This window comes from Ailuropoda melanoleuca, chromosome 2 (assembly GCF_002007445.2).
Source record: "Ailuropoda melanoleuca isolate Jingjing chromosome 2, ASM200744v2, whole genome shotgun sequence".
NCBI classification, from domain to species: Eukaryota; Metazoa; Chordata; class Mammalia; order Carnivora; family Ursidae; genus Ailuropoda; species Ailuropoda melanoleuca.
Window position 1 is genome coordinate 17,225,635 of NC_048219.1, and position 26,121 is coordinate 17,251,755.

General features: G+C 41.5%; 1 protein-coding gene across 2 annotated transcripts in view; it reads left to right on the forward strand.

Moving 5' to 3' along the window:
- Positions 1-904: 904 nt before the first annotated feature.
- The window catches only part of ZMPSTE24 (zinc metallopeptidase STE24), a 37,027-nt gene continuing 11,810 nt past the window's right edge, over positions 905-26,121 (forward strand). Inside the window, exons 1-7 of one of the 2 annotated variants that reach the window (XM_034650028.1) lie at positions 905-1,216; positions 3,410-3,556; positions 11,318-11,404; positions 14,094-14,210; positions 15,035-15,187; positions 16,467-16,608; positions 22,283-22,467. In XM_034650028.1, the coding sequence (XP_034505919.1) occupies positions 1,094-1,216; positions 3,410-3,556; positions 11,318-11,404; positions 14,094-14,210; positions 15,035-15,187; positions 16,467-16,608; positions 22,283-22,467 (954 nt within the window). In that variant the 5' untranslated portion in view covers positions 905-1,093. The remainder of the gene's footprint in view (positions 1,217-3,409; positions 3,557-11,317; positions 11,405-14,093; positions 14,211-15,034; positions 15,188-16,466; positions 16,609-22,282; positions 22,468-26,121) is intronic. The other variant, XM_002927562.4, reaches the window with a different exon arrangement.

Consider the following 26,121-nt stretch of genomic DNA (forward strand, 5'->3'; position numbering starts at 1 on the left):
CACATCTTTAGCATTACAATATCACTGTAATTAAATATGTTGCAGCTGCAGGCTTAGCTCAATTTATTGTAAATAATAATTATGCAAATAAGCAACGCCAGTCTCTCTGACAAACCAATTAACCAAATTAGACTTTTCTTTAGTGAGAAAAAAAATTCCCTCTCCAGGTCAAATCCGTGTGTTAACAGGTGTTCCCGTGACCACACGTGACGTCTCAATTCCAAGATAAACATGGCGCTGGGCTTTGACGCGAGTTTGTCCTCAGAGAAAGGCAGGTCCTTTCAGTTCAGGTGTTTTCACCCATGCTGTGCTCCAGAACACACTCTTCAGGCGACATGCCACCTCCACCTCCACTTGGGGTGGCCGAGGCAGCGTCTCCTCACTGCCGCTCGCTCTCCGACAGGCCTGTACTCAGAACCCCGACGCGGGCCTAAATGCTGCCGCTCTGAGGACCCTTTAGCCCTAAGGTATCCCGGCGTGGACACGCCACAGTCGGAACTGCGCCAGTTCCGAGGAGCCAAGTCGGCCCCTCCACCTCGGGGAGGGAGCGGCGGCCCGGTCTGCGTCAGCCCCCGCTTAGTCCGGACTACCAGGGGGCTCGCCGCGGCCGGGAACGCCAGGGCGAGCCCCGGAGCGAAGGGTGTCCCTGCCGCTCGGGAGAAAGCGAGAGCTCCGCCGCGCCGCCTGACCCAGGAGGGAGGCCGGAACCCTCGGCGGCAACTGGGCGTGCAGGGGAGGGAGGGGGGAGAAAGCTGGTGTAACGCAGCTCAGTGTGATCGCACCGCGCTGCCGGGCGGGGGCTGGCTGAGGCCGGAACTCGGCGGAAACACTTCGGCCAGTCTCGGGCCGGATGTGGGGAAGGCGTGACCGTCCTTTTCCGGTAGAAAGGAGGAGGCCCTGGGGGCGTCGCCATGGGGAAGAGTGTTGGTGTAACACTGCGGGCTGCGCGGAGGGCGTGGGATGGAGGCGGGTGTCGGTGTAGGGGTGCTCGGAAGGGACGGATATCGGTGTGGCACTGCGAGGACGCTCTGAGGGGACCGGTGTCGGTGTGGCACTGGTGCACGCTTGAAGGAGCCGGCGGAACCGGGTGGCCATGGGGATGTGGGCGTCGCTGGACGCGATGTGGGAGATGCCGGCTGAGAAGCGTATCTTCGGGGCCGTGCTGCTATTCTCCTGGACGGTTTATCTTTGGGAGACCTTCCTAGCACAGCGGCAGGTGAGCCTAGGCAGGGCCCACCCGACTCCGACACCTGGTCAACCCAGGCCAGCGTCGCTCTCGACCCCGAGTCCCTGGATGGTTGCTGCGGCCCCAGCACCCGCTTCGACCCTGTGGGTCCCTGGGAGGCCTCCTGACTTGGCCCGATGGCGGGCTTGGCCTTGAGGGTATCTCGTGCCTCTGGGAGGTTTTCCGCAACGTGATCCTGGGACCCAGCCGGTCAGGGCCCGGTGAAAGGGAAGCAGGGCTGCCGCCTGGTCAGGCTTGAGCTCTGTCTGGCCCAGAGCTTTCTCAGGATCCTCGGGCCCGGACTTACCGCCTTGTGTTTGGCAGCGACCCAGGTGCCGTCTAAACGAAGAGGCAACATTTTTAGAGTCACAACTTCCCTATGACATTCGTGTAATCGTGCTCAATCACGGGGTTAGGAAACCATTTTCTGAAAATAAAGACTTCACAGTCCTTCCTGAACTTTTCTCCTTAAAAAAAAAAAAAAAAGATACAGTATGTCGTTTTGCCCAGAGAGTAATATTTTCTTGTTTTTCTTAAAAACGTCTTTATTATTGTTTAAGCAATTAGAACTGTAAAGGAGGAAGTGAAAGTTACCAACAGTTTTCTGGAGATAATGATAATGAACAGCCTGTTGGATTAGAGATCTGAACTTTTAAATGAGATTTTAAATTTGTCTGCTTTATTTCAGTCTCTCACTGCTGATTTGCTTTTCCTACACTCTTACATGTAGCCATTGAATTGTGTCAACCACGATGGTTATTTATGAGAGCCTTTCTCTTTTTAACTGCTGGAACTCTTTTTCTTGAGCATTACAGCCATTTTCCTCTGCGAATTTCTTCTCAGATTACATTCTGCATGAATTTTTATTTTTTTAATTTTTTTTAAAAAAGATTTTATTTACTTATTCGACAGAGAGACAGCCAGCGAGAGAGGGAACACAAGCAGGGGGAGTGGGAGAGGAAGAAGCAGGCTCCCAGCAGAGGAGCCCGATGTGGGGCTCGATCCCATAATGCGGGGATCACGCCCTGAGCCGAAGGCAGACGCTTAACCGCTGTGCCACCCAGGCGCCCCTCTGCATGAATCTTTAAATTGAAATTTTTAGTTTTTCGTCAATGTCTGAGTTGTATCTTGATCTCTTCTTTTAGTCCGGAATCTTTATTTACTTATTTTTAAATAATCTTTTGAGTCATTTTGTCTTTTTTTTAAGTAATCTCTATGCCCAAAATCGGGCTGGAACTCATGACCCCAAGATCAGGAGTTACATGCTCTACCAACTGAGCCATCCGGGTGCTCCTAGCCCAAGTGGATAGCACTAGGTTCTCTGACACAGATATATTTGGCTAACTTCATTAGTGCAGAATCTTGAGGGCCTAGAGGAGATCCTTTGCATAAAGTGCGCACACAGTATATACTGTCTAAGTCAGGGATGGGGTATTGAACATCTGTCTCTTTAATGGTAAGCCCAATTACCGTAACTACTTTTCAGTAATGTCTCCTTTACTCTGTTATGCTTTCATGTAATGCCTTTTATTGAGGGTGTGGTAAAGTGCCCAACAATATATAGAGTAGCCATGTGTCATAGAACCATTGTAGGAGATGCTGTCCGTTATGTTGTTTAGTTTCTGTGCCCTGTATTATGTACCATGGGCTGCAGTTACCGTTTAGAATTTCGTGTAATGATCACATTTGTCTTTCTTGAAGACCTAATCTGTTTCTATATGTCATTCCTCTAATTTCCCTTAATTTGGTTTCTAGGACCATGATTAATAGCTAATCACAATATCTGTTAATACTTAGAGCTAACATATTTGCTTCCTTCTCCTTACCATGAATTTGTATTCTCAGTTATATAGGATGTATGTTTTACTTGGAGTGAGTGGTACCCTTTGTGCTGTACAGTTTGGTTTTACATATGCACACTGAAGTGTGATGACAGCCCAGATTTTAATTTCACCTAGTCAGCTAGCCTCAGCTTCTCTTGCTCTGCTTTACTTTCCTGAATCAGTTGTTTTAATGGTCAATGAACTTGATTAAATGCAATATTTATGTATATATAAAGCAAATTCTGTAGGCTTAAGTGACAATAAATGCTATAAACCACTCAATGTTTGATGACAAATGACCACTGTAATAAAAAATGAGTTGGTTTGACTATCTCAAAGTGTTTTCTTCAAAATATTTCAGAGGCGGATATATAAAACAACAACTCATGTGCCACCGGAGTTAGGACAGATCATGGATTCAGAAACCTTTGAAAAATCCCGACTGTATCAGCTGGATAAAAGTACTTTCAGTTTCTGGTCAGGACTCTATTCAGAGATTGAAGGCACTGTGAGTAATTTACTTCTTGGAGAAACAATCTATCAAATTGTTTAATACTTTGTAATGTTTGTTTTCATTTTATATTTTTGTGACACAAAAGAGGGTACCGTATTTACAAATCCCAGAATGCTTGCTTGCTTTTTTTTTTTTTTTTTTAAGATTTTATTTATTTATTTGACAGAGAGAGAGACAGCCAGAGAGAGAGGGAACGCAAGCAGGGGGGTGGGAGAGGAAGAAGCAGGCTCCCAGTGGAGGAGCCCAATGCGAGGCTCGATCCCATAATGCTGGGATCACGCCCTGAGCCGAAGGCAGACACTTAACGACTGAGCCCCCCAGGCGCCCCCCAGAATGCTTTCTTAACCTTCATTGTCAGTAGTAATGGGTGTAGAGCAAAAGAGGATGAAATGTAATTGTTAGGGAGTTGAAGACTGTGGTGTATGTGACTGTCACAGGTCAGGTGTGATAAACAACCTTATATTGTTAAGTTATTCTTGTAACAGTCCCTCCTTGTCTTCTGCCTCTTTTTTTTTTTTAAGATTTAATTTATTTGAGAGAGAGGGGCTGAAGGAGAGGAAGAAATAGACTCCCTGCTGAGCAGGGGGCCCAGTGTGGGGTTCAGTCCCAGGACCCTGGGATCCTGAGCTGAGCTAAAGGCAGAGGCTTAACCAACTGAGCCACCCAGGCAGCCCCCCCCCTTTTTAATTAGCAGTCCCTCCTCCTCTTCCTCTCTCTCTTTAAAAAATATTTTATTTAACTAATCTCTACACCCAGCATGGAGCTCAAACTCAAGACCCCAAGATCAAGTGGCACTCGCTCCACCAATTGAGCCCGTCAGGTGCCCCTCAGAATATCTTTCTCTCTTTCTTTTCTTTTTTCTTTTTTCTTTTCTTTTCTTTTCTTTTCTTTTCTTTTCTTTTCTTTTCTTTTCTTTTCTTTTCTTTTCTTTTCTTCTTTCTTTCTCTCTCTCTCTTTCTCTCTTTCCCTCCCTTCCTTCTTTCCTTCCCTTTCTTCCCTCTTTCTTTTTCTTTCTTCCCCTTCCTTCCTTTCTTCCCTTTCCCTTTCCTTTCCTTATTTTATTTATTTATTTGAGGAAGAGAGAGCACAAGCAGAGGGAGAGGTAGAAGCAGACTCCCAGCTGAGAAGGGAGCCCCTTCCTGCCTCTATCTTAACTCTGACTGTCCTCCACATTGCAGCCAAGGGAATTCTGAAGCACAGTTCTGATCATGTTATTTTCCTGTATGAAACCTATCACTGGCTCACTGTTTCCTTCAGGTGAAGCCCATATTTCTTTGTATGGTTTTTGAGGTCCTTTTTGACCTGGCCATTTCTTACTTCAGCTTCATCTCTTTATTCCTTCCCCCAAATTCTTTTCCCTTCTTTTTTGTCCATCTCATACCTAGCTTGGTTTTCTGTGACTTCAAGTCTTCTCACATGCTGGTGCTTTCCAGGGGTGCCCACCTCTTCGAGTCCACTCTCACTGGAAGCTGGTTAATCCCCACTCCTCCCATTAGGTTCCAGCTGAAACATCATCTCTTCTGAGAAACAGTTTGAAACTTCCCCTGTCTCTCAGGACTGAATAAGGTAACATCCTATCATTGTTCCTATAGGAGTACTTATCACGTTCTATTGAATTTTCCAATTTAGTTGACAGGCTGGGAGTTCCTTAAAGAAAAGATACTTTAAGGTTTTGTAATCTTTTGGTACTTAGTGCCTGGTATAAAATAAGCACAGAATCCATATTTATTGAGTGAAACAAGTGACAGATCATTTTTGCTTAGTGAAACAGACCCAGTCTTACCCTCATACTAAAAGAAGAAAGGCTCTGTAGTGTAGAGCAGTGTTCTCCATCTTTTGTTCATGATTGACTCTGTCCCCTGGCCCTGTATATTTTTCGACTTTTTTCTTTTTCTTCTTTTTTTTAAGTAGGCTCCATGCCTAACACGGGGCTTGAACTCACGACCCTGAGATTGAGAGTTGCATGCTCTACCGACTGAGCTAGCCAGGTGCCCCTAGACATTTTTTTCTTAATCACCCCTCTGTGAAATTTTAATACCACCAGATATATTGTATATCTGTTTCTGAACTATATGTGTGTATATCTGTGTTTTATAAATAAAATGAGTAAGATTTTTGTCCATTCCCAAAGACCAGTTCTTGGTTTTCCACCTCCAAGAAAAATTGAAAGTGTGTGGTGCTGAAGCTAAGAGCAGACTCTGAATTCAGGTGCTTGAGTTTGAATCTCAGCTCTATCATACCAGCTGTGGGACCTCAAGCAAGTCACCACTTCTGTGCCTTAGTTTTCATGTCTGTTAAAATTGTGTGGTAATGAGGCACCTCGGTGGCTCAGTCGTTGAAGCGTCTGCCTTCAGCTCAGGTCATGATCCTGGGGTCCTGGGATTGAGCCCTGTGTTGGGCTTCTTGCTCCGTGGAAAGCCTGCTTCTCCCTCTGCCTGCCGCTCCCCCTGGTTGTGCTCTTTTCTCTCTCTGACAAATAAATAAAATCTTAAAAAAAAAAATAAATCGTGTGGTAATAATATTTCCTCATTCATAGTGTTGTTGAGAGGATTAAATGAGTTAATGTATGTAAGATGATTAGAAAAGTGCTTGGTCATTGTAAGTGCTCTGCAGGTGTTGGCTGTTATTTTTACCATCATGATCATGATTATCATTTTTCTTCCAGAACTCCCTTAGATCTCCCAGTACCATAAGAGAAAGATTCCTATTGAAAATAAATGAGATCAGCCACCACAGCTGTTTCATCAGTTAAAGAGAAGAAACCAGCTGTTTGTGGCTTTGTTAAGTGATGAAAACATTGTCTAGCTAGTCAGAAAATTTTCCTTGATGGTTATGAACTAGTATATTTAGAACCAAATATTAGAAGACTTTCCCATTCCCTCAGGATGATGAAAAAGTAGCAAAGAGTTAAGAAGAGTTAAATCTTGGTATTTTGGAAGAATGAGTAAATGATCGAAAAACTTGCTTTGGTTTTTGTCATACATAGAGATGGCTAGTAATTTGTCTTTTCAATATTGATTTTTTCCCCCCAATATTGATTTTTTAATTATATTTTTACTAGTCCAAGCCTGGTTTAGTTACTAAGACATTGAAAATTAGTATTGAAACCTGATGCTTTCCAGCCAAGCCAGGAAAGGTAGCTTTATTGTGGATTATATTTGGCTTTGGTTAATTTATCCGAAGCATTTCTTCTGTTAGGGTCCAAGTAGGAAATCAGCCTTTAGAGAGAGATGGAAGTAGAAGTGGTGAATTTAGACACCACCCTCTTTCCTCACTGCTGTTTGATTCTGTGAAATTCTTTGGCTTACCCCCCACAGGGCCATTATAAGAAAAAAAGGCAAAATATCTTCAGTCTCCTTGGTTGTCAACAGTAAACAGTTCCAGGAAAGATGGGCAATACCTTGGTTGTTATAGTTGGTGAGCATGGGGACGGCCTAGTTTGTTCTAGGAGAGGACAGAGGCAGGGAGAACACATATAGCATGAGAGCTTCGTAGAATGCTGTGGCTCAAGCCAGAAACAGTACTGGTTTAGTCCTGTCCTGTGCTAAAGGTGGGGACTTTAATCACCACCATCATCATCATCGTATGAGTAGTAGTGATTTTCATTTCATATATTGTTTTTAAATTTATCGTTTTGTTTTGATGTTTACAAAAGTGCTTAGAGGTAGAAAGTATAGGTGTTGTTATTCCCTTTTTATGGACAAGAAAGCAAAGGCTCAGAGAAATTAAATGGCTGGTCCATTTAATGGCCAAGTGACATTAATAAGTGGGAGAACTGGGTTTCAAACTCTGCTCTTCTGAGTCTTTAAAATTACACTGAAGAAACCATTCTTTTTTAAAAATTTATTTATTTGAGAGAGAGAGAGCTGGGGGAGGGGCAAAGGGAGAGGGAGAGAATCCTCAAGTAGACTCCCCACTGAGCCTGGAGCCGGATGTGGGGCTTGATCCCATGACCCTGACCCTGACCCTGATCATGACCTGAGCCAAAAGAGTCAGATGCTTAACTGACTGAGCCACCCAGGTGCCCTGAAGAAGCTATTCTTCAAACTCCAGGGACCACATCATAAATGTGCTACATTTATCCTTGGGGAATTAGTAGCTATATTTATTATTCAGTGGGAAACATTTTGTGTTACTTTGAAATCTTTTTTTTTTTTTTTAAGATTTTATTTATTTATTTGATAGAGACAGCCAGCGAGAGAGGGAACACAGCAGGGGGAGTGGGAGAGGAAGAAGCAGACTCCCAGTGGAGGAGGGAGCCTGATGCGGGGCTTGATCCCAGGATTCTGGGATCACGCCCTGAGCCGATGGCAGACGCTTAACGACTGAGCCACTCAGGCGCCCCATACTTTGAAATCCTGTTTGTTTGAAAACAAGTTCATTAATTTCTATTTTGTATTGATTAAAATTAATAGTTTTTTTTTTTAAGATTTTATTTATTTATTTGACAGAGACAGAGACAGCCAGTGAGAGAGGGAACACAAGCAGGGGGAGTGGGAGAGGAAGAAACAGGCTCATAGCAGAAGAGCCTGATGTGGGGCTCGATCCCATAACGCCGGGATCACGCCCTGAGCCAAAGGCAGATGCCTAACCGCTGTGCCACCGAGGCGCCCCTAAAATTAATAGGCTTTTATCTTTTGATCACAAAGAACAAGTGCAAAGATTAATTTAGGCTTTTTTTGGCCTCATTTCTACCTGAGGGAACATAAGCGGAGGTCTTGTGTGACCAATTAAAGGTGCCCCTGTTTACACAAATGTGACAGAGCACCCAGAGAGAAGATGTCCAGCCTTTCTGAGACAGACTTTCCTGATATCTCACAGGTGTTAGTGAAGAGCCCTGTCAGGAAGTGGAATGGCTGGGCAGTCAAGGAGGACAGTGTAGAGAAATTCAAATTGTCGTTTCTCCAGTTTCTACACATTTCTCTGTGAGCACCTTAGCCTTTTGAGCCTCTTTTTTTTTCCTCTTTAAGATGAGAAGTTGAGGAACACCTGGGTGGCTCAGTCAGTTAAGTGTCTGCTCTTGTCTCAGGTCATGATCCCAGACTGCATCTGGCACCCTGCTCAGTGGGAAGCCTTTTTCTCCCTCTCCCTCTGCTGCTCCCCCTGTTTGTACACGCTCTCTAGCTCTCAAATAAAATCTTAAAAAAAAAAAATGAGAGGTCAATACATATTAAACCATGTCTTACATGATTTGTGGCAAGGACTAGGTGAGTGAGACAGTGTAACTGAAGCAGTTAGTACAGTGTTCAACACATAGCAGTGACTTGAACCTCCCTGAGTTTCAGTTGCCTCTTCTGTAAAGTAGAGATGACTATATGCCATGCCTGCTTTTCAAGACTCTAGTGAAATCATATATGTAAAAGTCCTGGACTTGTTTTTGTTGGGTTCGTTAGTTCTGTTCTAAGACATCCCCAGCAGCATGCTCAGTGAGATTATCAATAGAAGCTTTACTGTTCACTGGGCTTTATATTTCATTCCCCAGAGTGTACTAAACAAGGCTTGCAACAGCAGTTTCCAAAAGCATTCATAGATGCATTCAAAGTTCATTTTAAAGCTACCCTTGATACATACTTAAAAGCTGGACTTTTAATAATAGGTGTTTCAACCCTTCACCAGAAGACTTATAAATCCTTAATTTCGCATTGTTTATAGTTGGGAGAATAGGATGAATGAAGTGCCATCTCAAGTCAATTAGTTCAGCAAGCAGAGCATATACCATACAGCAGTGCCAGAGCATGTCTTCTAGGAAAACGGGGTTTATATCCAAGATTGAGTTAGGTGCAATAGAGTGGAAATAGCTGGACGTAGAGTTAAGGAAGCCTTTAAGACAGCAATTTATTAAACCAGTGGTTTTCAGACTTTGGTGTACATCATTTTACCTAGAGACTGCTGGGTTCCACTTTCAGTTTCTGATGTGGTGGTTCTGGGGTGGGGCCTGAGCGTTTGCATTTCTAACACATTCCTGGGTGATGCTGCTGCTGCTGGACCGAGGCCATATTTGAGACCCATGATATTAAACCAAGCCAACACACAGGAAAACATCTAAAAGTTGGGTAGCACCAAGTGTGGTTGAGATTATGGGGAACAGGAACCGTCAGGTACTGCTGATGAGAGTGTAATTTGGTATAAACACTGTAGAGAAAGAGTGAGCTGATAATAATACCGAATAAAGTTACAAATCACCATGGATGGATCTAAAAATATGTAGAGTGTAAAAAGCAAGTTGTAGAATGATAAGTACAATATGAAGTCATTTATAGATAGTCTTAAAAAGCATATGTAAATCACTGTAGTATTTGTGGATACATATATAAAAATGGAAAGTAGATTGGAAGGCTACCCATGAAATATATAATAGCGCCAAAACTCCTCAAAACCACAAGGAACCATGTGTGAACCAGTGAGAATACTGTGTTTCTAACCAAGGAGTGTGATTGAATGTTGTGTTCCTGAGGCTCCACAGAAAGGAAAAAAAAGTTGATTCCTTTTGAGTTCCATAAATTTAATATCTGTTGAGGGAAGTTGTGTTTTATAAGCATGTATTCTTTTTAAATTTTAAGAGCAGCTCACTCATTCGACTGTCATGGTGATTTGGTGAGTATCTTTATTCACTTTATCTGCCCAAGACAAAGGGTGGTGCCGAGAAGGGGGTCTCCTCCTATGAAACCCTGATTCCTACCTCAGGATTCACCTTTTCCTTACCCGGGGAAAGTATTAAATAGCCCATTCTGTCTCTCAGTTTGGTAAGTGGACCTGACTCTCCATTTACACTGATACTAATACTTTGTCCTAACTGAAGGGGGCTGTTTCCTTTTAAGGAAAAGCCAGTTAGGAAGCCACGTAACCTGGTTCAAATCCCATTTATGTCACTCATCAGGTGTGGGATTCTTTTTTTTTTTTTTTTAATTTTATTTTATTATATTATGTTAATCACCATACAGTACATCCCCAGATTCCGATGTAAAGTTTGATGCTTCATTAGTTGCGTATAACACCCAGTGCACCATGCAATACGTGCCCTCCTTACTACCCATCACCAGTCTATCCCCTTCCCCCACCCCCTCCCCTCTGAAGTCTTCAGTTTGTTTCTCATAGTCCATAGTCTCTCGTGTTTTATTCCCCCTTCTGTTTACCCCCCTTTTCTTTATCCCTTTCTTCCCCTACCGATCCTCCTAGTTCTTATGAGGTGTGGGATTCTGAACAAATTGCTTACCTTTTCTCTAAGCTTAGTTCCTGATTCATGGTCTTTGGCAAGTTTTTTTTTTCCTTACAGCTTTATAGAGATATAATTCACATACCATACTAATTTATTCATATAAAGTGTACAGGTAAGGGGCGCCTGGGTGGAGCAGTTGGTTGAGCGTACGACCCTTGGTTTTGGCTCAGGTTATGATCTCTGGGTTGTGAGATCAAGTCCTGTGTCTGGTTGCGTGCTCAGCGGGGAGTCTGCTTGAGATTCTTTGTCTCCCTCGACCCTCACCCCCTGCCCCGACTTGCGTTTTCTCTCTCTCAAATAAATAAATCTTTTAAAAAAATAAAAATAAGAAATGAAGTGTATAGGCAAAAATCTTTACTGGTCTAAACTTAGTATCTCAGTTGGTTTGTATTCCTCTAAATGCATAGTTTCTCCTAAATAAGATAGGTCTCTTTTTTTCTTTACAGATAATTTTTTTGTCCTTATTTTCTTTATACAATGCTTTCATCTGATACTTTCTAGTCTGTTCAAATGTAATCAAAGTATGTCTTGTTTTATAGCTTATTCTTCTTTTTGGAGGAATTCCTTATCTCTGGAGACTTTCTGGACGGTTCTGTGGCTATGCTGGCTTTGGACCAGAATATGAGGTATGTGATTCATTAGCATGTATTTTTTAGAGTCTTTTTGCTTGGCCAGCTTTATATGAAAGTTAATTTTTTGGCTCTGTCTTTAGGCTTGCTTCTGTTTGTACAGTCCTTGTCCACACATGCTCTGTTAGGATAATGCTAGTTGTTGTAGCAAACTCCAGAATTCCAATGTCTTATCATTATAGTTTATTTCTCATTCACATAATAGCCTAGTGTGAGTATTTTTGGTCAGCAGGTGACATTCTTCTCCATGGGAAGCCAGGGACCTGGTCTCTTTTCATCTTATGGCTCTGCCATTCCCTGAGTACCCCAGAGTTCTCTGCACCCAACAGGCAGATGGAATGAGGGGGTAGAGAAAGTATATCCTCTTCTTAACTACCTTGTCTCTGAAGTGTCCTTTGCATTCACATTTTGTTGGCGAGCCGGCCATTTAGTCTCAGATGTAAGGGAACTGGGAAATAATGGTCTCTGGTTAGGCAGCTGTTTCTCAGGGACAACCCCTTGCAGTGAAGGGGGAAGCCTGAATTTTGTTGAACCCACTAAGCAGATACTCTGTGCCATATGCACCTAGCAGATACTTCAGACAGGGACAGAGTGTAACTTCTAGAATCTCCATGGAGCTGCTTGAGTTGACTACCCAGTCTTACAGAAACTCCATTTACTGGGCAAAGCCTTAAGCCTGAGACTCTCCACCGGTGGTGGATGTTAGGACACTGCCTCCTGACTTTTTCTTGGAAGTTGCCAAGTCTCTTCCCCCTTTCCTGATTATTTATTTGAAATGATGGCTCTCTTCTACATGTATAGGTTCTTTGGGTTTTAATTCAGCTCATCCTGTGTCCCGTTTCTATATACCTTTTTCTAAAGCAGCCAAACTCTTTGAAGACCTCTTATTCCTGGGTTATCTCTGTATCTTCATTGACTCTTGCCCTGGTCTGTTCTATGTAGGATTGTGGTTTACTTACATATTCTCTGCCTTGTTTCAGAAATTTGTAAAGATTTTATTTTTTTTAAAGTAATCTCTACTCCCAACACGGGCTCAAACTCACAGCCCCAAGATCAAGAGTTGGACGCTCTGTGGAGTGAGCCAGCCAGGCGTCCCATTGTTTCAGAAGTTATTTAAGGTGGTTTCATGTAAACATCATGACAGAGAGTCCTTATGCACTTCTCACCTTAAATGTGTCTTTCTCAGAGAGGCCCTCCCTAATCACTCCCATCAAAAGTAACAATTCCGTTGTCACTCTTCAGTAACACACATCACGTTATTTTCTGTATAAAGGCACTTACCACTCTCTGCAGGTACCTTATTTGTTTATTTTTTTCTGTCTCCCTGACAAGAATTTTAAGCTCTAAGGGGACAGAGACCTTCTATATTTTCTTCACTGCTTTGTCACCAGTGCCTTCAAAAAGTTTGACACCAGACATTTAGCTTTTTTGAATTTATGGAGAATGAATGTACAGATGCATGTATCAAGAGTTCATTATAGCATTGGAATGAGTGCTATCATGGAAGTAGCCTAGGTATCCACTTATACAATGAAATACTCTAGAGCCTTTAATAATGAAGAAATAGATACATATTGATAAGGAAAATTTTTATGAGATGTTATGTGAGAAAAGTGAGTATTCACACAATCAGTACAATATGATTGCATTTTTGGAAGATGGGATTCTGATTCAGTAGTTTTGAAGAAGGTCCTAGAATCGGTTTTTAAATTTTTTTTCCCATTTCCTGTTTGGGAACAGTGCTGAAATAAACCACCCTGCATGTTAATAGCTGGACAAATATTCCTTTCTCATCTCCTCTCCCTTCTTCCTATGCTTAGAAACTTACACTGGCTGCATCTTTGTTACCAAATCAAATGTGTTTTGGTGGTGCATGCTATACTCACATTTACCTTAAAAGAATTCCATTTTACACCGTGTGGTGAGAGAGAGAGCAAGGATTCTATTTGCCTCATTACCCTTTCTCCCTCCCCCAACTCCCTTCATACTAAGTAGCCCTTTTCCTCCACTATCTTAGGGAAAGTTGGGAAAGAGAAATGAGGCAGTTCCTGGCTTTCGATTTCCTGAGGATCTGTTGTGAAGGCACTTCAAGTAGTTCTTGAGGGTAATTTTCTCTATTGGTCTTTGGCTTCTTGCGAAGACTTCAGGGTGCCCCACTCCACCTAGTCCAGCTTTTTTGATGCTCTAGGATAAATTTCTCTGCCTTATCCCAACATTGTCTTAAGGCCTGTCATCTTGTCCTCTTCCTCTTACAGGGTGCTCCATGCTTGTGAGAATTGCAAGGCATTCCTCCTCCTTTCCTTGAATCTCCTGTCCCATTAATTTACCTCTTTCTTCAGAGTAGCATCCCAGATCTCCTTAGCCTTGTAAGCCTTGCTTGAATTCACCAGTGTGTGTGGTTGTCTCTCAGTTTTTAGTTCTTCTTTGTCTCTGTGGCTTCAGGTAACTTTGACATAGTGCCTGTGTAATAAAAGAGACATTGTTTTATTGCCTCCTTTTCTGCCAAGTAAACTCGGAGGGTAGAGATGTTGTTTCAGACCTTGTATTGCCCATAGAATCAAGCACATTGCTTGAGATGCAGTAAGTGTTCAACAACTACTTGTTCATTTGTTCACTGATCATTCATTTGAAGAACGAATTAATATTATACTATAAAAACTGCCATTTTTTTTCTTCTTGTGTTTAGATCACTCAGTCCTTGGTGTTCCTCCTGTTGGCTACACTTTTTAGTGCATTGACGGGTTTGCCATGGAGTCTTTATAATACTTTCGTGATAGAAGAAAAACATGGTTTCAATCAACAGGTAAACTAGAGAATGTACTTTTTCTCTTTTAAATATAAAGACTTTTTGTGTTTTTTTCCCTCTACTGGTAATAATTAAAACATAATTTGCTCTTTTTTTTTTTTTAAAGATTTATTTATTTGAGAGAGCAGGGGGGAGGGGCAGAGGAAGAGGGAGAGGCAGAGAGAATCCCAAGCAGACCGCCCCCTGAGTGCAGAGCCTGACTTGGGGCTCCATCCCAGGACCCTGAGATCATGACTTGAGCCAAAATCAAGAGTCTGACACTTAACCGACTGAGCCACCCAGGTGGCCCCATAATTTGCTATTTTAGAGCATGAATTAATTGAGGTAAAAGGAACTGCAGATATGATAAAGATCATAGCTTAAAATCTTGCCATAGCTCTTTTAGTACTAAAGGTTAGTATTTTTCTACTAGCATTTAAATGTGTTTTTTTTTTCCCCTAAGATTTTATTTATTTATTTGACAGAGAGAGAGACAGCTAGCAAGAGAGGGAACACAAGCAGGGGGAGTGGGAGAGGAAGAAGCAGGCTCCCACTGGAGCAGGGAGCCCATTGCGGGGCTCGATCCCAGGACTCTGGGATCACGCCCCAAGCATAAGGCAGACGCTTAACGACTGAGCCACCCAGGCGCCCCTAAATGGTGTATTTTGAACTGTAAAATGCCAGACATTTATTTATGGTCTTAGGCTACCTAGTGTCATATAATGTAGACTCACCACCTTTTAACTTTTAAAGTTCCTTTAATAATGTATCCTTTGTATTCATTTATTAGTTATTTTAAAAGCATTTTCTCAGTTTCTTGTGATGATCTTTTCTTTTTTCAGACTTTGGGATTCTTCATGAAAGACGCAGTCAAGAAATTTATTGTGACTCAGTGCATTTTATTGCCCGTGTCTTCACTTCTACTTTACATTATTAAAATTGGGGGTGACTATTTTTTTATATATGCCTGGTTGTTCACATTAGTTGTTTCTCTGGTGAGTAAAATCTTTGTTTTGTTTTCTTTTACAAAATTTCCTTGGCAAGATAACTATGATTTAATCTTCATTAGCATTGAACAGTTCTTAAGAAAGCAAATGAAATATACATAAGTGGTCATACAAATTTCCCTCTTGGTTTCTGCTTTTGGGTATAGAAATAGAGCTGACTCTGACCGTAGATTTTCTCCTTATGCTGAGTCAGATCCTAGAAGCTGGTTGTTAGTTATTGTTAATGATCCAGTTGTCAGACAGTTTTGGGCTGTGCATTTGTGGTTGTCACTAGAATGGATGACTAAGTTTGATCGTTTAATGACTCTTTACTGAGCTCCAGTGCCTAAACCTTGTGGATGTTTTGAAGAGAGACTAGATTGAAGAGGGATAAGAAAAAGAAAGCATAAACTTACCTGATATGTTTCTGCCCTCCTTCCCCTGCATTTCCTCTCCTCCTTTCTCCCTTCTTTACCCCTTCTCTGTTCCCTTCTCCCTTCCTCCTCCCTTCCCTTCTCTCTTTTCTCTCCTTCCGTCTTTCCCTCTCCCTCCTTGTCCCCTCACCCCCCATCTTCCCTTCCTCACATCTTTCCTGCTTCTCTCTACCATATTCTGAATTCATTGCACAATGAAAACTGTCTGTTCACATCCTCCAGAAAATAGCATCTGTTAGTTCTTTAGCTCCTCTGATGGTGAGGTTTACTTTAGTCTGAATTACCATGATGCTCACTGCTTCACTTTCCACTGGTGGGATCAAACTCTGAAAACAGGTGCTAGTTGCATTTACACACTCATGTGTGTGGCAGATGAAGTGAGAGGAAAGAGAACAGAGGAAATGCTTCAGAAATGCTTAAGGAAGTGCCGTGTCAAGCACAGTTGTAGTTGTGTGCTGCGGTAATTCATTTCAGCAGACCAGCCGAATAATAGCACACAGCCAAGCTCTGGTAGTTATTTTCTAGCAAAGACTGCAGGTCTCTCATGATTACTCTCAGAGGCAGAATTCTAAGTTATGATGGGCTTATGAAGTGTCAGAAATTCTCAAGATAGCTTTGAATGGACCATTTGACTTTTCAATTATTACCGCATAGAGACTACTCACTTTGATTTAATTTAACGAACAGATATTGAGTACTTATCTGGTACTGTTTGGGGCTGGGAATACCAGAGCAAATAAGAAAAGATCCATGTTCTCAAGGCTGGAGCACATAGTTGTTTTAGTATGATCTATATCAATAGCAGTGTTTCTTTAAGAGCATACTCATAGGTTGTTCTGACATTTATTTTCCAGGTGCTTGTCACAATCTATGCTGATTATATTGCCCCTTTATTTGACAAATTCACACCTCTGCCTGAGGGAAAGCTTAAACAAGAGATTGAAGTAATGGCAAAGAGTATTGACTTTCCTTTGACTAAGGTGTATGTTGTTGAAGGTAAGGCTACCTGGGGGTAAGGAAGTTTAAGTCAAGTAATTTGTTTTGATTTGTTAGGATTTTATATTTTGGCTTTTTAAGATTTCTAGGAATTGATGGCATAGTCCAGGGATAGAAACTGGTAGCCTGAACCAATCCTGCTCTTACCTGCAGCTGTGTTTAGTTGCCTTTGTAGTGTTGTTTGGCCAAGGCCTTCTTCACTCCTTGTTATATCATGTGTGTTATACTGATTTATGTACTTCTGTTACCTGCCTGGCTCCCTCAGGTAATTGAGTTGGACTTTTGCATAGTCAGGTTCCATTTAGCACTAGTTTGGGGGCTTATAAATAAAGCCAGTATTACTGGCTTTGTCTCATCCAACAAAACTTCCAGTGTTCTGCAGGTGTCTGATTTCACTTGCACTTTACCAAAAACTGTGGTACCATTGGATACTTCAGATCAGTTATTCTCTGCTTTTTTGATAATTGCTTTTGAGAGTTAAGCTATGTATTAGCTTGCATAATTCTACTAAAGTCCCAAGCCCAAAAAGATGTAGCGTAGAACTGTTGTATGATACCATGACTTACAGAATCTGTAAATTAAAATCCACATAAATGCGTGAGACTGGATCTGCCTCTGCCACTTAGCAGCTCTGGGATCTTGAATGAATCCCTACCGCTCTCTAGGTTTCAGTTTTGCTTCCCCTAAACCATAGTTTGGCAAACATTTTCTGTAAAGGGCTAGTCAGTAAATATTTTGGCTTTGTGGGCGACATGGTCTGTCTCTGTCCCAACCGTTCAACCTTGCTATTATAGTACAGAAGCAGTCACAGATAATACATAAACAAATGAGCATGGCTATGTTCTAATGAAACTTTATTTATAAAAATAAGTGGCAGATTAGATTTGGCCTGCAAACCGTACTTTGCCCATCCCTCCTCTAAACTTAAAAAAAAAATCACCAGTGAGAAACAGCTGTATTGGTTGAAGGAGTAGAAACAGAAATAATTATGGGGTCGTGGAGAGCAGAAATGGCTACAATAGGAAAGAATGAATTAACAGCAACTGAAGAGTCTCAGACTCTTAGAAGTCTCAGACATCTAGTGGCTTCTGAGGTTATACAGCCTAGCTGACAGCACAGTTGGGACATTTCTATGGGAGAAGTGGTAGAATGACAATTTCTACTACTTTTTAGGCTCTGATTAATAGTAAACTAGAAGTATACTAATCAGTACAGTAGGACTGTCTTTTAGGGACTTTTACTGATGGGGCAACCTAAGTTGCTTATCACTTAAGTTATAATCAGATAATATGAAATGACAGCTAATGATATCACTATAGAGGTAATTGATAAGATGTGTGATATATACTGTCAGTGCTGTGTGGTTTTAGATGAAATAGGGAAGGCTTTATAGAGAATCATAACATGAGCTGGTACCGTATGGAATATCAGGATTTAGCCTTTTTTTCCTCACTCCCCGACCATCTTGCGGGGCCAGCCCACACCTAAGGCAGGAAGACAGTGACTGCAAAGAAGTCGAAAAAGCCACTGGAGTTGATCTCCTTGGGGGTCCTAATCAGTATGGAAAGTGGAAAGTATGTGCTGGGTACAAGCAGACTCTGATAATGATCGGACATGGCAAAGTGAAACTGGTCATCCTCATAACTGTCCAGCCTTGAGGAAACTGCAGTAGAACATTGTGCCGTGTTGGCCAAAACTGGTGTCCATCACCACAGTGGCGGTACTGTTGAACTGGGCATAGAAAGTGCAAAGTACTGCGGAATATGCACGCTGGCTCTCATTGATCCAGGTGATTCTGATAGCATTAGAAGCATGCCAGGACAGACCGGTAAAGAGTGAGTCATACAGGATTTTTTCTTTAATAAAACTGGCCAGAACTTATTTAGGAAAAAAAAAAAAAAGATTTGAGTAGGTGGAGGGTAACATTTCAGAGGTCAGGCTGTGAGGTCAGTAGGCTTGGGTTTGAATCCCAGTTTTATCACAAATTACCTGTGTGACTTCGGCAACTTACCTTTGCTAAACAGAAGTTTACTGATCTGTAATGTAAGTTTTTGTTAATGGTATCAATCCTCAGAAATATTTTGAATTATTAAGTGTTGTTACTAATAGTAACAACATATATTATGGATTTGTAAGTTGATAGGGATATTGTAATGAAAAGCCAACATTATGCTTTCAAAAAATACCAGATAGCAAGTGTGCAGAGAATGAAAGTAGTGTGATGTGATCAAGGATGCCTCGAGTAGGTACTTTAGATTGGGTCATCAGGCAAGAGCTCTCTGAGCAAATGAATTTGAGCTGACGCCTGAAGGACGAAGCCACCCATGCTGAGATCAGTGGGAAGACCTTCTAGAGCTTTCTTTGTGTCTGCAAGAAGCAGAAGAAAGTCCAGTGTTATGACATGAAGTGTGAGACACAGGCAGGAGCCAGACCACACAGGCCTTGATAAATCAGGATGAGAGCTTGGGTTTTATTGTAAGTTTGGGGGGAAAAGCCATTGAAGGTTTTAGTGACATGGTCTGGTTCGTAGTTTTTAAATATTGCGGGTTGCTCTATGAAGAGATTGTAGTGGGAAGGCAAGAGTAGCAGCAGGGTGAGCAGTTCGGAGACTGTGGCAGTGGTCAGGGCAGAGATAGGGCAGCTTAGACTAGGACAGTAGTAATTCATGCAGAGAAGTGGATGCACTGGGGATATGTTTCAGAGATAGCGTTGATGAAATTTACTCACAGATTACCTGTGAAGGAATTGGGGAAAGGGAGGCATTAAGGGTAATGACCTAGATTTTTGGTCTGAGCAGCTGGATGAATGGTGGTTTACGGAGATGGGAAAACTGAACGAAGAGCAGGTGTGTGGGGAATTGAGTTCTGTTGGATGTTACATTTTGAGGTATCTATTGAACACTGTATTAGAGTTCCTCAAGCAATAGTTACCTCCGAGTAAGCAGTCTAACCAACTGTGGCTGATTGAAGCAGGAAAATTCTTATTGAGACGGTCTTTAATAGCTCATAAAATCTCCAAGGAAGTTAAGTTTACAAGCTTGGAAAATGGGCTGTTTGTTCCCAGGGACATGAGCTCAGAGTCTCGCTGTAGAACCAGTCTGAGGAGGACCGTGCTGTTGCCTCCTGGCTGTGGAATTCAGCAGTTTGCTCTCTCTCTCTTTTTTTTTTTTCTTAAGATTTTATTTATTTATTCGATAGAGATAGAGACAGCCAGCGAGAGAGGGAACAGAAGCAGGGGGAGTGGGAGAGGAAGAAGCAGGCTCATAGTGGAGGAGCCTGATGTGGGGCTCGATCCCATAACGCCGGGATCACGCCTGGAGCCGAAGGCAGACGCTTAACCGCTGTGCCACCCAGGCGCCCCTGCAGTTTGCTCTCTTAACATCCCACCACTGGCACCCATTCCTCACCGCCCTTCTTCTTTGCATAATTAGCTAAATCTTCAGAGTCCCCAGTGGGTATTTCTGACTGAGCCAGGGCATGGGCTATGTGCCAGGAGTGCTGGGGACACAAATATCTGGCCTTTTAGATTTCTCAGTAGCAGTCTCCCACAACACTTACATGGTGAGAAAGTCCCTGAACTCTGAAAGGAGAATTCAACACTGGGCAGGGAGAGAAAACACACACACACACACGAATATAAACAACAAGCCTGCATTATAGACATCCTTGTGGAGATGTACAGATGGCAGGCAGTTGGATTTACGAGGCTGGAGTTCTAGGGAGAGGTCAGGGCCAGAATATTGATAATAAAGCATCTGGCACAGAGATGGTGTTTAATGCGATGGATGGGAGCATTTAGAGAAGAGATGGGGCTCAGGTTGGAGTCAGCAGGGGAGGAAGAGCCAGTAACAGAGGCTGAGGAGGAGAGACCGTTGAGGTAGGAAGAAAGCCAGGAGAAAGTGGTATTTCTTTTGAGACAGGAGAAGAAAGTCTTTTGAGGAGGGAGTGGTCAGCTGTGTCAAATGCTGTTGAGAGGTGAAGGTAAGACGTCCTAAAACATAAAGATACAGACGGCAATGCCTTACATTGGTTTTCAGAGTTCTTGTACCTCACGTGGTCTCATCAGCCCTTTCGGTAAACACGCATTATACAAATTACATGCCAGCATAGTGATACAGAAAGCTTATGGTCTGGGGCAGGGACCCCTAAGCTTTAGTAACTGTAAGAATTTTCAGAAGCGTTTGTTGAAAGACAGATTCTTGGACTCCATTCCCAGGTGTTTTAGTATGTATTTTTAACAAGCAGCCCTAGGTGATTCTGGTGTAGGTATTCCTTGGGCTACACTCTGAGAAATTTGGACCCCTGGGAGATATTAAGACATTAATTTTATTTTGTTTATAAGCGTACAGTCTGCCTATTTCCATGAATAACTGAAGGCAGCTTTTAAGAAATATTTTTATTTAAAAATTAGAATCAGAGAAGACAGAAATGAGAGAGAAGTGTAAGACATCTGAATGATACATAGCTTTCCAGATGCTGAGGTCCTATACCACTGACAAAATTGGACCACGTTTGGCTCTTCTAGGCAGCGAAACCAAAAAATGAAAAAATAAAATAAATAAGCTACTATTTATCAGAGCCTTCCTAAATTCTAAACGTACTGCCAAGCATACTGCCATAGATGGGGAGTGTATGGTACCCTAAACCTATTGCTAACCATACTTTATATTAGAAATACGAGTACATCTCAAATTCTCAAGGGAAACAAATGTTTTATCATGTCTTTTAAAAAATGTATATAAGTAATAGTAGTAGTTTATGGATCAGGCTGTATATGAATTGATTTGCTTAGAATTTCTCATGTAATCTGTAATCCAGCTCAATGAGGTAGAGGTTAGCCTCATGTCACGAACAGGTAAATAAAGCTTAAAGAAATTAAGGAAGTTTCTTATATTTACACAGCTACCACATGGCAGAGCCAAGATTTGAACCCAAAGTCTGCTCTTAACCACACAGGTTCCTGCCACGGTGTAGAACGTTTAGAAAATAAAGAAAAATATAAAGATGCAAATAAAAAATCAACCATAGTTCAGCTCCTGTTAGCCACATACTGTTAGGTATATTTTTTTCCAGTCTTTTTAAAAACAGCTTTAATCTTTTCTGATTATAGAAGTAAGTATACTTATTTTAAAAACCCTTGAAGAGTATAAAGGAAGGAACAAAAATCCATAGTTCTAGAAGCCAGTGGTAAACACTTCAGTATTTTGAAATATGTCTTCATAGGCTTGTTTCATGCTTTCCTATTTACATGTACTTTTTTTTCATGACAATAATGGAACCTTATATATATGAAGTTTTATATCCTTCACAGTATATTGGTGAGCTTTTTCCTATCTTGTTAAGGTTCTTCAAAAGAATTGCTTTTTTTCTGGCTCTTTAAAATTCCATTTCACAGCTCTACCATAATTTAATCATTCCACTACTGTTGGATATTTAGACTTTACTTATTTACTTATTGCTAGAAAGCTGCAATGAGCACAAGTGTTTGTTGGCAAGACTGTAGGAAAGCAGACACTCTCCACTGCAGGTGGTGATTTATGTTGATTTAATAGTTTTCTTTAGGTATTAAAATGAAAATGTTAATGTCCTTTCCAGTAATGCAATTTCTAGGAGTCTCTCCAGAGGACCCCAGACTTTTTAATTATTTTCCATGCTTTGAACTGTCTTTTCCTTAGGATCTAAACGCTCTTCCCACAGCAATGCTTATTTTTATGGCTTCTTCAAGAACAAGCGAATAGTTTTGTTTGACACTCTACTAGAAGAGTATTCTGTACTAAACAAAGACATCCTGGAGGAGTCTGGCATGGAGCCCCGCAAAGATGGAGAAGGGGACAGTGAAGAAATAAAAGCTAAAGTTAAAGTGAGTTCTTCTTTTCCTAAGAGACCCTGGCTTAGTTTTTATAAACAGTTCCTATGACAACTCAAAATAACATCAGTTTCTATGTAGTAAGTGGTAAATTCAAGGAGACTATCAAATAAGAACCCCATGGCCCCTTTATAATTCTGGTATTTGGGAGAGATTATCACTATTATTACATGCTAATTACCTTGCAAGCTTTTATAGAATGTACACATGAAAACTGGAAGCACAAGATAGGAAAATTCTTATGATTATAAGCTATCTTTAAAACAGGGATGTTGTATATATTCCCTATATGTTTATGTTCAAAGAATTCCACCAGACAGGATAAAGAGAAGATAAACACCTGATCTTTAGACCATTGAGACACAGTAATAATAGCTTTGGCAATGGAGAGACTTGGATTTGAATCGTGGTTCTGTCATTTAATAGCTGTGTGTCCTTGGGTACGCTGTGTAATGTGGTCAGTTTTGTTTTGTTTGTTTGACAAATATTTATGAAACACACATTCTGTGCTGAGATACTTTGGCACTAGAAGTGCAAGAATGAAGAGGGAAGCTTTGCTCTCGAGATGCTTATGGTCTGAAGGGGAGAAGGTCATCGAAGCCCAGTATAATAGGATAATTGTAACAGTAAAGCTGTGTCTCCTGGAAGCAGTGAGAGCACAAGAGAAGACATTTCTTAAATCTGACCTGAGTCTCAGAAGCTTTTTCTGAATTCTTTCCTGGATGAGGTGAGCTGAGGCTGATAAGCAAGATCTCAAGTACCAAGACTAAATGGAGGAGAAGGGACAATGATAAGAACCAACACAGATTGAATCAGAAACAGCTGCCAGTATTTGTATATGTATGGGAATGTGCTATTGGCTTTGGTGTCATTCAGAGATGATTTTGGATCTGTGTAACTCTGGGCAAGTAAGTTAAGTTCTCTAAATCATAGACTACTTAACTAAAAGGTGATGCTAGCAGGGTTTCTCACCTTGACACTGGTCACATTTTGGGGCAGGTAATTTTTGTTGTGGGAGGGTATCTTGTGCATCGTAGGATGTTTTAGCAGCACCCCTGGCCTTTCTCACTATATGCCAGGATTGGCCTCCCCTACCCCCAGCAATTGTTACAACCAAAAGTATCTCCAGACATTGCCAGATAGCCCTGTGGGGAAGTGCTTCGGGGACAAGATCATTCCTGGTTGAGAAACACTGGGCCAAAGATGCCTGCCTTTTAGGATTGGGAGGATTAAATGAAACAATATAGGGGAAATACCTTGTACTCCATTTTATACATTCTAACTACCAGAAAATAACTATTATCTTTTGAACATCCATTTTGATCTTAACTATTATCTTTTGAACATCCATTTTGATAGAACTTGACTATCTAAAAAGATAGTCAAGTAAAGTGCCTAGCCTATCATAAATATGTGCATGAGACAAGATTCTGGGAAGGGATTAAGTAGCATTGGGAAAGGGCTAACTGCTTTGATTTTGCTTATTTTTGAAATGGGGTTATCCTGCCAGTTAGGATATTGGAATAAAAGTCACTTTGGTCCGACCAAGCATCAGGATTTGAAGCTCGGAAGAGATCTTAAGGTCATTTTATCAGTAGGAAAACTGAAGTCCAGAAAGGGTAATCCAGTGGCGGCACTGGGGAAACACGCAGGTTCAGCAGGTCAGCCTGCGTAAGAGGTATCCACATACAGGGGTGCAGGGATAGGGGTGGAAAACAGCCAAACCATGACGTTAGTTAGTGGTCCATTGATTTAAAACAATATAACGAAGTTACTGACCTTTAGTATCTAGGGGAACGTTATTCTTTGGCTTAAATCTTACAAAAGATTAGATAGTCTTTAGAAGTGTGTTGAGTGGAGTTTGAGTTATTTTGCTGACTTCTTGAAAAGCCTGCTTAATTTCGTTGATAACTACAAATTTTTAGCGTCTGGGTATAGGTTACATGACGAAGATACACTGGACATAGTCCTGCCCTGAAGAAACTGTAGTAGAGGAGTCTAGCCTTGTGCACAGATAGCCCATAAACTAAAGCAACGTGTGGTAAATAGTGGCTGCAGTAGTGTGGCTTTTAGAGATTAAGAAATTAATGAGAATTCTAATACACAGTTTTCTTAAGAGGGAAGATATTTGACCTAAGTAGAATTTTGACTTGGGAACGGGGCTTTTCAGGTTGAAGGTATGGATGAATAAAGCTATAGAGATTTTTAAAAACTACATGCTGGCTATTCTAAGACTAATGATTATGTGGATTTTTATAGATGGGGATAGAAAGGTAGACTGGGACCAGTTTGTAAAATTCTTCCTGAAGACATCAAGCGGTTGTTTCCTGTGGCCTGGAAGGTTTAGATTCATTTGGGTAGAAGGCAAAGCTTGCTTTAGGAAGACTACATTTTGGTGGCAGCATACAAGATAGAGCGGACTGGAGGTAGGCAGACTTCTGAGGGCCTACTGCACCAAGATAACCAAGATAATGAGGGTCTGCACTAGAGTGAGAATCAGAGTAAGTGCAAGAGTCACAGTAAAAGATGGATTTAAAGGACCTGGTGATTGCTGTTGTGGGGAGTGAAGGAAGTCAAAGATTGACTCAACATAGAGAAAGACAAATACCATATGACTTCGCTCATGCGTGGCAAAACAGATGAGCAAGGGGGAAAAAAGAGGCAAACCAAGAAACAGACTCTTAACTATAGAGAACAAACGGTTGGCTGCCAGAGGGGAGGTAGGCAGGGGGATGGGTGAAATAGGTGATAGGGATTAAGGAATGCATTTACGATGAGCACTGGGTGGTGTATGGAAGTGTTGAATCACTATATTGTACGCCTGAAACTAACATAACGCCATATGCTAACTATACTGGAATTAAAATAAAAAAGTTTATTAAAACAACAACAACAAAGATCGACTCAACACTCATTAACTGTAGTGCTTTCCAGTGCATGTGCCATACTGTTATTTTAGGTAGCATAGCAGTATTTTAAATTTGAATAGTTATATATTTATTAAGGTATATATTAGGACAAGGACAGAACTAGCATACAGCGATTTCATGACTATGACCATTTAGGGCAAGGCTAAGTTTTAAAGAGTGAATTGGTTTAAAGAAGGCTGTTGAGTCAGTTATCATGCGGAGAGCACACAGATGTAACAGAAGTTTAGGAAACAGTGGTTTATCTTCACCTGCTACTGAATGCCTACTGTGTACAGCGCAGTGGGGGGTGCAGAGACGGTTTTCAACCTGGGTGAGGCAGAGAAAATGAAGCATTACATTTTTAACAGAAGTTTAAAGAAGAAAACTAAGTGATCTGAAATCCCTCCTCTCAGAGCTAGTAACATTTTGATGAATGGCTCTATACTGGTTATTAACATTTTAAAAGATGTTGAGGAAGCTTAACTGTGGGCTTTTGCCCTTCTGGAGACAGAGTATTTGGAACAACCTGTCTTGAAAGTAGTTTGAGTAAAAGGAAAAGTAAGACTATAGAAAAGCTGCCCCGTTGTAGAAGAAAAGAAGTAAGTCCCAGCAAGTGTTAGGTTTATGTGTAAGTCTTTTCAGTTAATAAGAGTACTAGAAAGGGCACAGGCCCCAGAGATGCGGGTTTGGGCTTTACCCTCTACTCACTAGCAAGATGATCTGAAGCAAGATATTTTTT